Source organism: Papaver somniferum, chromosome 7 (genome assembly GCF_003573695.1).
Source record: "Papaver somniferum cultivar HN1 chromosome 7, ASM357369v1, whole genome shotgun sequence".
NCBI lineage: Eukaryota > Viridiplantae > Streptophyta > Magnoliopsida > Ranunculales > Papaveraceae > Papaver > Papaver somniferum.
Genome location: NC_039364.1, coordinates 75,949,055 through 75,959,505, shown reverse-complemented (window position 1 = coordinate 75,959,505; position 10,451 = coordinate 75,949,055). Strand labels below are relative to the sequence as shown.

General features: G+C 35.5%; 1 protein-coding gene across 2 annotated transcripts; it reads right to left on the bottom strand.

The window, feature by feature from the left end:
• Positions 1–3,362: 3,362 nt before the first annotated feature.
• Positions 3,363–10,406, bottom strand: LOC113297663 (polyadenylate-binding protein-interacting protein 11-like). 2 transcript variants are annotated; one of them, XM_026546219.1, is made up of 12 exons: positions 10,146–10,406; positions 9,392–10,048; positions 9,180–9,287; positions 9,019–9,063; positions 8,853–8,925; positions 8,644–8,756; positions 8,449–8,508; positions 8,331–8,378; positions 8,174–8,242; positions 4,354–4,415; positions 4,178–4,245; positions 3,363–3,752 (listed from the first exon to the last, which is right to left on the bottom strand). In XM_026546219.1, the coding sequence occupies exons 2-11, from the start codon at positions 9,959–9,961 to the stop codon at positions 4,188–4,190; spliced, it is 1,206 nt and encodes a 401-aa protein (XP_026402004.1). In that variant the 5' UTR covers positions 9,962–10,048; positions 10,146–10,406; the 3' UTR covers positions 3,363–3,752; positions 4,178–4,187. The 2 variants fall into 2 exon arrangements, with proteins under 2 accessions (XP_026402004.1, XP_026402003.1); XM_026546218.1 differs by having other exon boundaries at positions 9,180–9,290; positions 10,146–10,404.
• Between the last annotated feature and the right edge of the window lie 45 nt (positions 10,407–10,451).

Below are 10,451 nucleotides of genomic sequence, written 5' to 3'. Positions count from 1 at the left end.
GTGCATAAAGGATCAATGTAACTCAAAATGCTAGCTGTCTTAGCATTAGTTGGTAGGATGCCATGGGCACATTTCCAGATGAAGAGCTGAATGGCAGGGTTTGTATCAAGACCCCAGATTTGAGTCCAAGGGGGAGTTGGAGTATCTGAGGTATATTTAACTTGGATCTGTTTATCATAAAGTGATTTGACTGAAAACTTGTTGTTGTTGGTGAGGGACCATCTGATTTCATCATGTTCATCCATGAAGTGAGGTGTTTGAATAATCAGGTTTTGAATATTAGGTGAGAACCATTGGTTAATAATGTTGATATCCCAATCCCCATGGGTATTGAAGAGCTGATTAACAGATATGAGATTCTCTGGGCAGAGGCTTGGTTTTTGAAGTCTCCCTGGGAGGTTTGTGACCCATCTGTCATCCCAAATATGTATGTTCACTCCGTCTCCCACCTTCCAAATGTAATATTGTTGGAGAAGAGCTATGCCTTCCAGAATTCCTTCATAGTACTGCTCCATAGGGAGTTTCGCTCTGAGACAAGTCTCCAAGCAATTTTAGTAAGCATAGCCATGTTGAAGATTTCCATATTTTTGAATCCCGGACCTCCTAATTCTTTGGGTTTGTTTACTGCATCCCAAGCAAAGTAATAGACTCCTTTGGATCTGTCTTGTTCTTTATTCCAGAAAAAGTCTCTTTGAAGGGCATTGATCTCATTGCAGATGGTTTTTGGAATTTTGAAGCAGTTCATCTGGTATATACTAGTTGTGGAAGTGACAGATAGGGCTGTCAATGGAAGAATATCCGTCGGATATCTGGATATCCGATATCCGACAGGTTAAGAACTATCGGATATTCGATATCCGAGAATATCCTATAGGATATCAAAATCAGATATCGATATCCGATAGGTTAAGCTATCGGATAACGGATATTTATCCGATAATATCCGTTAGTAACAAAAAAATCTGTAAAGGTGAAATTATTCTCATACTGTCATACATAAAACTTGGAAACAGTACTCATAAGATGGCATCTGAATTGTCTTCATCTGAATGTAAGTCTCTTACTCACACACATACATGAAAAGAAGCACAAGCAAATGCTAAAGAAAGTAAAAACTTAACAGATATTCAAACAGGGTCTCTCTTGTCTTCATTCGTCTTCGGTTTCCAAAATTTCCATATCTGCATTATAACAATTAACAAGTCAACATTCAGATAGAATAAGATACACAACAATTGTCTAAGTAGTAATAATAGGAACTATGCACTGAGTTTAAGAAGAAAAAACTTTGGTGATGAAAAAACTTCATCAAATCACTTCTAGTTGTGTTTCTACTCATGATCTTAGCAGCAGGGTTCAAAGACTTGCAATACATTTTAAAGTAAAAATGTTGAGCCATGTTCAGAGGGTAATCATGCTTAGCAATCATTTTAATCATGTATTCCATAGAAATAGCAGGATCATACTTCCAATTAGCTAGTTTTAAAGCTTTGTTACCTGCTGTTTTCAGTGAAGTAGCAATCTGTTGTTGTCCAGCCTTGTTCTGTGGTCTGTCTCGGCAAATATTTAGATGATTAGACAACCTTGTAGTACCACTGAGACTACCAGCATCAACTATCTTCTTGCAATGATGGCATGTACCTAGTACAACAGCTTCCCTCGCATTCTTTTTACTGTTGTATCTTACTTTACAGTCCCTTTCAAATTCATCCCACACTGGTGACCTTGTTGATCTAAGCTTTTTCTTCAGAGCAGTTATCAGTGGATCCTCACCAGCTTCTCTATCTTCATCACCTGAGCCACCTGTATGAGAGCTTGGCATGTTGATGTTATCATCAGTTGGGTTTTCTTCTGGTTCTGTTGAGCCAATTGCTGAAGCTTGAACACTTTGTGATTGTGAACCATCCCTAGAAATGATAGCATTTGATGTAGTTTGAGGCAAAGGGGTTGACTTTGAGGTTGCAACTGTCTTTCCCTTGGATGGTTTTTTAAACATTTTTGCAATTTCCTGTATTGAAATGTAGATGCCCATAGGGTGAGAAGGATATTGTATCATAAGCTAGAAGGCAGTGGAAGGACACAAGAAATAAAACAGTAAGTTACAAAAGATATTTTCACTATAGCTAACTAGAAGTAAAAGCTACTAAGCTAGATTTCTGTATCCAGTTTCACTAATTTAATTTGAGCAGGAATCATACAAAGAGGGAAACTAAGACACATGAAACTCTCAAGCATCAATGCTACAGAGCACTAATAATACCAGCTTAAAGAAAAGACACTGAAAGCTTAGTCTTTGTTCCCCAGTCCCTAGTTCATCCAATACTATCATGTGTATGATACAACATTACCAAATCATTTTCAAGAACAGTGGTCACATAATCACATTCCCCTAATTATTCTAAAAATCTCTATGATGCATTTGCTGAACCCCTAATTCACTTTTCTCAAATCAAAAAAAAAAGGGAAAATCATACAATAATCGATCTAAACTACTAAAAACCCTATATCCATCCAACATCTAAAATTCAAAAACCAAAAATTAGAAGAAAACTCACATCAAAAGATATTCATCAGTTTCCCTATTTCCATAAAACTTTCATAAACTTTCATAATCTCAGATTGTTAGGCCTCATATTCTTATTTAAGAATAAACCCATCTCAAATCTTTCTCTAATTTCATCATACCCTAAATTTTTTTGCAAGACAGAAACCACAAATCCCTAATTTCATGAAAATCGAACACAAAAATCGAATATGGAAATAGAAGTACCTGATTGAGCGGGTGAGTGATTGTCTGATTGATAAGCAAAGCAACTGAGTGAGTGATTGATCGGGAGAGACAGAGAGTGATCGATTGAGAACTGAGAAGAGAAGAGAAGGAAAAAAAGAAAACGAAAAAAATGACTCGGTTCTCGACTGAATCCACTCAATCCAGGCAGTGATAATCGATTAATAGATGAAATTACAATTATACCCCTAATTCTATCGGATATCGGATGTTAACCAAACGGATATAGCCTAATCCGATATAGATAGGTTAAGGAAGAAATATCCGATAATTTTTTTTATCCGATATCCGATATCCGATAAAACGGATAAAATCCTATAGGATCTCGAATAATCGGAAACGGATTCCGGATATCGGACATATATTGACAGGCCTAGTGACAGACTGAATCATTGTCATTTTTCCAGCAGTAGAGAGAGTGGTTTTCCATCCAGCAAATCTGAATTTAAGCTTGTCTACACAAGGCTTGAAAGCTTGGATCTTGCTTTTTGTGGTGAACAGAAGGGAACCCAAATACTTGTCTGTTGGATTAATCCTTTGAACCTTCAAAGTATTACTGAAGCCTACAAGACAATTTGGATAGAAACTGTCGAAATCATATATAAGCTTTTGGTCCATCTTCCTACAAGACAATTTGCTACAGTTTTCATGTTAAATGATAGATATTAACTCTTTCGAAGCCTCGAAGTTCCATTCCAACTCTACATACTAGAAACTAACAGAACATACATATCCTTAAACCTACATAAAACAAAAGATCGCAGACTAAATATGAAAAAGAAAGAAAGAAAAGAAAAACCAGAAATAGAAAAACTATAAACGAAACCGATCAGAGGTATCGTTAAATATTATCTGTATATTGAGTAGTAGATACATAAAGCGGTAACATAGTCTGGGAGACCTGCAGCCACAACTGGAATGCAGGACAGTATATTTGGATTCTTGCCTCTTCAGCTTGACCGTCCTGGAAAAACAGATAACATGCATAATCATTTCAGAAAACAACCAAGAAAAACAAAAATGGAACTCTTGATAAGATTCTGGACTATTGTGCTTCAAAAATGCAACATCCCACTTGCACTTGAATACATTTGTTCTTTGCAGAACCTGCATTAAGATGATCCATGAGTTGTTCTTTTTTGTGGATCATCTCAATATGGTTATTGCATACACTAATAAAAACCTCTAACCCCATCATAATTTGATCAAACATGAAAAGCAAACTGGGAAACTTAATGTTCGAAAAGGCCTTCTATCATCTTCATGTCAACTCCAAAGGTGGGGTAGACATAAAGTGTACGGACAAGTGAAGTGTCAAGATAAACAGTAGGGTGCAAATGTCATGCTTAAAAAGGAAAATAAATACAACATAAACCTCAAATTGCAGACCTGCTAGCACTCAGTGTATTGCTGGACGAGGCGAACGTGGACGAACTGGCGTCTTTGAAGGGCTTACTCTGGATTCAGTAATTCATTGAATGGTTAAAGACAAAGTGTAACAGCCAGGCATCAACCTAGAACCTTCCGCTTAAAAAGCCAAAAAAGAGATAATTTTGACAACATACCTAATTGGTAAGGATCCCAGCACCACACCACTACAATTCAGAGCAGCAATTGCACTTTCAGCCTGTAATGATAGAGACACTAAGTATAATAATAAATGCAGATGCAGATACAGATATCATGAACAAAAAATAAATGAGGACTACTATCATACGTTTAACATGAAAATATAATATAGCAAGCGAATTATTTCACTATAAGCAAAAACTGGCTACCACTTTAGTTCCAATTAGAAGGTTCAGAACATCCTTCCTGCGTCTAAATGTCTGTTCAGATAGGAAAGATATCAGGGGATTTTTCTAGTAACAGTACAGTTTTCTACTACTTGATACACTTAACCAATTTGTTCAAAGCTTTATGAGGTGGTTCAAAGCTTTATGAGGTCAAGATGAGAAAAAAAAGCACACAGATCTTTAAGATATGCACAGAATTACGGAAGCATGGAACTTAGCCAACTGAGACAGAATGCTTTACAACTCAACAATGCCAGGTCCAACAAGTGTCAAGATCAATTATGGGCTAACCAGTATACTTCCATTTTAATCGCATTTACATGATTTATCTCAACTCTTCATGGTGATGTATATAAGGTTGTGCTTTGTAACAGCTAATTCCACGGGATCAGATGCTTTTCCATGTTTATTTTACTGTTTGATTAATAATCCAATTTCATAATATTAAGGACCCATTAGAGAAAAAGAAAAAGAAGAGTGGCTGAAACCCAGAAGTGGGGTTTCAACTATATTCCACGGGAAGTCTTTGCTTGCCACCTATGTTTACGTACACTTCCTTGTTATCAAACATAGCCTACCATTCAACTTTTAACACCACACCGGCATTAATGAACCAAGATTCCCAATACCAGCGAACCAGCTAAGCGCATCCTATATTACTAACTTGCATGAAAGATTGGGCTTACATATCATGCTTATTATAATTTACATGCAAGGTTGTGCTTTTTATGCCGCATACTACACTTTTAGAAAGAAAGAAAGAAAGAAAGAAGACATACTGCTAGTTATGCTCCTAAAGGTTGTTGCAAGGTCAACATAAACTAACTGCTATAAGAAAGCTTAAATCTCAATCAACTTTTAACTTTCAAATGTAATTACATTTCAGAACCGTGTGTTCATCTTGCAAGGATGGCCGGCAGAAAATCCACCAATGGATGATTATATACACATAGCTTACGCAGGTTGGACATGTAAAAAAGCCGATTGCAAATACCGTCCCTTTGACAAAAGTATACATCGAAAAGTAGTTTCTGAATTCATGCCTTACAAAGATAGTCTAAATATTGAAGTCCAAAACGGAAATACTGATACTGACTAGTTTATTGATATACTAACTTGCTCCCCTAATTAAATTGTTCTCTATAAAGCTGGTGTTTTCACCTTTAAGCAACATGATTTTTTTCATCTCTTGCCGTTAGGAACTCACTAATGCTCTAAAATGGTGTAGCAGAGGTACATTAGAAATTTTGTGAATTTAATTCTTCTCCGTGAACTTTGATACAGTTACTAACAGATGAAGAAAAAAGAGTGTCTTTCAAACTTCAAGATCTAACTGAAGAAATGTAGCCTTACTTGCTGAAACATGAAGTAAATTACTAAAAGATTACAAGCATGAGCTCTACGTTCTATATCATGAAAGATTATCATCACAATCTTACTGTAATCAAATACAGAATAGTAAAACATTATTGTAGCTAATCACCTAGCAAATAAAATAATCATACCAAGTGTACATACAAAACAGAATTTCCAAGTGTTTTCAAGTCCATTTTTTACTATCAAAACCACCTCGTCATTAAACTACCTCATCATTACCTTCCATTGGTTACACATGTTTCATCCAGTTTACTCCAGTGCCATCAGTCTTCGTTTACATGATCAAATCACTCCAAATCATGTAGGCTCAAGATACTTGTTCTCTCTCAGATAAGAAACATAATACTTTTGCTGTACTTCAGATACATTACACAGAAATTTCTCTTTGTTATGACCTATCAAATTATTAAGAACTCAACGGCCTATAGAACAATCGCCCATTTATGGCAAATGACTAGGAAATCCTGTAACTACTTACGTTTTCCTTAAAACTTCAAAAGTCAGACCTTGTCCAAAAGTTTCTTTCTAAAGATTATTATATTTGTAATGTGACTTCAAACCTATTTATCATACTGATTGGGACAATCCAGCCACTGCTATGCTTTGACTAATACTTCCTGTTGAAACGTGCTAGATTGATAAACTTTTTTCTTGTTGAGTTCAGTCAAAACAGCATATGCAGACTGTAAACGTTTTTGTAGCTCCTTTCATAGGCAGCCGAGAATATTGTTGAGTTCATTTCGGTAAGTTCAGACATCACAGTCTGCTTACCAACCCTTATCAAAGATAATTTATCCTTCATATAGTTTTCTTGACACAATAAAACAGCTTATAAGTTCTCACTTAATGATGTAGAAGCAGTAACAATAACTAATGATTAGCTGATACTAACTATTCTAGAGTCCTCTAATACCAACATATTTTGCCATTCAAAAATAGTAAATCTAGTCAGAAGGTCTACTCTCTTTTTCATGTGCGCAACGAAAATCAGATAAGAATAAAATCATTCAGGTTTAAGGTTTGAACCTGCAGTTCCATCGAACAGTAAGCTTCTGATAGAAGTAGTAACTTCTGTCGAGAACTAAATGACTACAGTGATACAGTGATGTTTCTGCTATAGATTACATCAGATAAACAACATTCTGTTACTGCTTCTATTTAATTTTCAACAAGCTACTCTGGAGAATCATATTCACCACAGATTCATATAATAAGGTAGGCAGAAAACTATTTCACAAAAATCGACTCTACTATCGAAGCATCGATACATACATCTCAGTACATTCTTATCATCTAAGAATGTTTCAGAACTCTACAACGCCATGACCACTTTCATATCTACAGAATCTACACACAGCAGACACGGCATATTTGCACCTTGGAAGAAAGCACATTTGACACAAATGAACATAGAGTAGGCACTATACTGAACTAGTGATAATGCAGTGGAACCCAATATCAATAATCTCATTTGAGCATTCTCAGGTAGCACGAAACTTATTCAAGGAGCTAGAAATTCATGCTAAGCGACAAATTAGGATAATCAAGTTCCAGACTACTACGCTTATAATAGCTCAACTGTGGAGTAATCCATACTTGTTTCTGTTTGGAATACAAAACATACCACTGTAAACTTAACTGTGGTATATTTCACTGTACTTTAACTGTTCAAACCAACTCTTTTTCTAAGAAAGTTCGGATATACATTCCAACATTTCAATCTACAGATATTGGGGGTACTACTACAACATTTAGAACTAACATGTTCCTTAACCTCATAATTTCCAATTCCAAAGCGGCTATTACAAGAAATAACCTCATAGAAGTGTAGTGGATCATGTTGAATAACTTCATGCTCTGTTGTTCACAGGAATTCCAACAACAAAACATCTGCAGATCTTTTGACCTTTGTCTATACACTTCCTATAGAAGTGAAGACACTACTCAGTTCTCGGATCTACACATGTATGCCTAATCTTGTTCCATCCTAAAACATAAATCCGATGGTGTAACAGGAGAAAGAAAGCTGCTTTGTGTATCTAATTTGAACCTTAAATTTGCTAGAGTTTTTTTCTCTAGCGAATACTAGTTCCCTCTAGTCCCTTAGATTGATCTGATATCAAGTTTTTCCGCTTTTAAATAATCAGATATAAGACAAATTAACATGAAAGTAGCACCAGTTAAAAAAAAAACAGAATATATAGGAAATTACCATTATAAACTCGACAAAAGCAATACGAGTAGAATGGTGATAGTCTCCGAGAAGTCTCAAACGGTAAACCTACACATAAGATATGCCTAATCAGTTCTTTCGTGTGCCAAAAATAGGGTGAAAATCTCATGGAATTTTAAGAGTAGCAATCACCAACCTCTCCACATATTGATTCAAAAAAGAGTTTAACATCTGCTTGAGAGACCTACAAAATGACCGAGAAAGTAATTCACACCTGAACCAAAACAAGTTCACTAAAGAAACTCCAAAACTACCTTTTTATCAATGTTTGTGCAGTAGATGGTTCTTGCACACATCTCCCGCTCATCTTCAGACTGCCCCATAACAACAGTTTCGGCATTATCAAAAGTTAAGAATAGCAAGAATCCGTGTACTATTTTCTCAAATTCAAATGGAAGTGATGAATCAGCGCCATCAGATAAGCAACAAAAAAAAAACAGCTTTCTTACCCTCGGCAAAAATGTTGGGTTAACTGGCGCAATTGCAGTTTTCGAAGGCAGAACCCTTACTGGGTAATAACCGAGCATTGTCCCAGCTAAACTCAAAGCAGCTCTTGCACCATCTAAATATGACGATAAAAATCTTTAAAATAGAACAACGCGGGATATTCATTAATTATTTCTATCAGTAAAATACTCATTAAGGTAGTGACATTTACCCTCGTCAGTGAACTCAATGAAAGCAAAGCGAAGAACAGAGTTAGGATCACCACAAATGCGACAGTCCACAACCTTTAAACACAAAATATAAATTATTCATAGATATTAGTCTGAACTCCCAACACAATAAGCACTTCAAAATGACCTCAAGGACTAGAAGGTTACCTGTCCACAGTTGATGAAGAGAGCAGCAAGCTGTTCTTCAGTAACCTTAGTAGTACAAAGAACCGATTACCAAAATTTAGTTCAATAATCAGTGAACACACATAAAAACCTAAAAATATAGAGCAAGAGCTAACTTGGGAACCAAACGTAATCAAGTTTACCTGGTGATCAATGTCAGATACATATACAGTGCGCCTAATTATCTCTTCTCGTTGCGCCATACTTGTTCGACTATTCATCCTGCGCTTTCCCTGGCTAAAGTTATTCTTCTTCTATACATAAAAGGATGTAGAAAGAAAAAACAAGATATCAGAAACAGAAAAATGATGTCAAACAAATAAAAATCGGAACAAAAATCAGAGTTTGATCATACCCTTCTGTTAATATTTCCATTGACATTTCCATTTCCATTACCATTGTTACTATGCATGGCAAAATTGTTAGGGTAAAAACCAGCACCTCCTACTGATCCATTGTTAGATAGTGAAGGAGGAACAAATTCTTCAGCCATGGGATTCAACTTAGAGAGAAGTTCCTCTAAATCTCTCATATCCCTTTTAAACCCTTCACTTACTTCACCATTTCTCTGTAAATCTACACCATTTTGTTGTTGATGATTCTGTTGTTGTAATCCATAACCCGAATTTCCATTAGTCATAATAATCGAACCAACCCCATTATTAATTTCTCCTTGATCAAGACTGTGATGATGAACCTGAGACATATGGTTGTTGCTCATGTGAGCAGCAGCAGGGTAAGTCTGCTGTTGTTGATGAAATTGCTGAACTTTCAAGTGAAAATTAGGATCCACCATCCGAATCCCTAGATTGTTGTTTTGATCAACAAGATCGTTTGAAGAATTCTGTGTTGTTTGTGTTTCAAAATTCCTATTTGATGAACCATTAACCCCCAAATCAACAGTAGCATTTTCAACGACCGCCATGATCAAACCAGAAAAAAAAAAACAGATATATTTTCCCAAATTCAACCAAAACCCACTTCTTATTTCTCCTTCTCTTTCAAAATCACTCTGCAAAATTAAAAAATTTCGATTCATTTATGATCAAAAATAAAAATTGCCCTAAAAAGTGAAAAATACGACTTTAAAATTACATAAGAAATCGTACCTTTTATATTTATTATCTAAATCTTCTTCATTTAATCAGTCATTAGAATCATACACTTCTAAAAATCCCCAAACAGCAAAAGGAATCAAAAATTTAGTCTGCGAAATCAACCAAGAAAACAAGAGGGGAAATTTCTACTATTTGTTTTATTATTAGTACTACTATTTATTTATTTTTTAATTAAAATTTCTAGAGAGAAGGTGTCTGTGAAGTTGTTTTAGTAGTTCTTCGGATCGTCCGTTTCTTCTCTTCTACTTCGTACTTCAAATGGTATTATACCTTCCTTTTTTTTTTTTTTTTCAAGGG

Bases quoted from the DNA above. Each gene is read 5' to 3' on its own strand.
- LOC113297663 (XM_026546218.1), bottom strand. From the start codon at position 9,961: ATGGCGGTCGTTGAAAATGCTACTGTTGATTTGGGGGTTAATGGTTCA. The intron at 9,291-9,391 runs GTATGATCAAAC...TTTTATGTATAG, and splicing joins ATGGAAATATTAACAGAAGG to AAGAAGAATAACTTTAGCCA. The intron at 4,246-4,353 runs GTATGTTGTCAA...TACTGAATCCAG, and splicing joins CTGGGATCCTTACCAATTAG to AGTAAGCCCTTCAAAGACGC.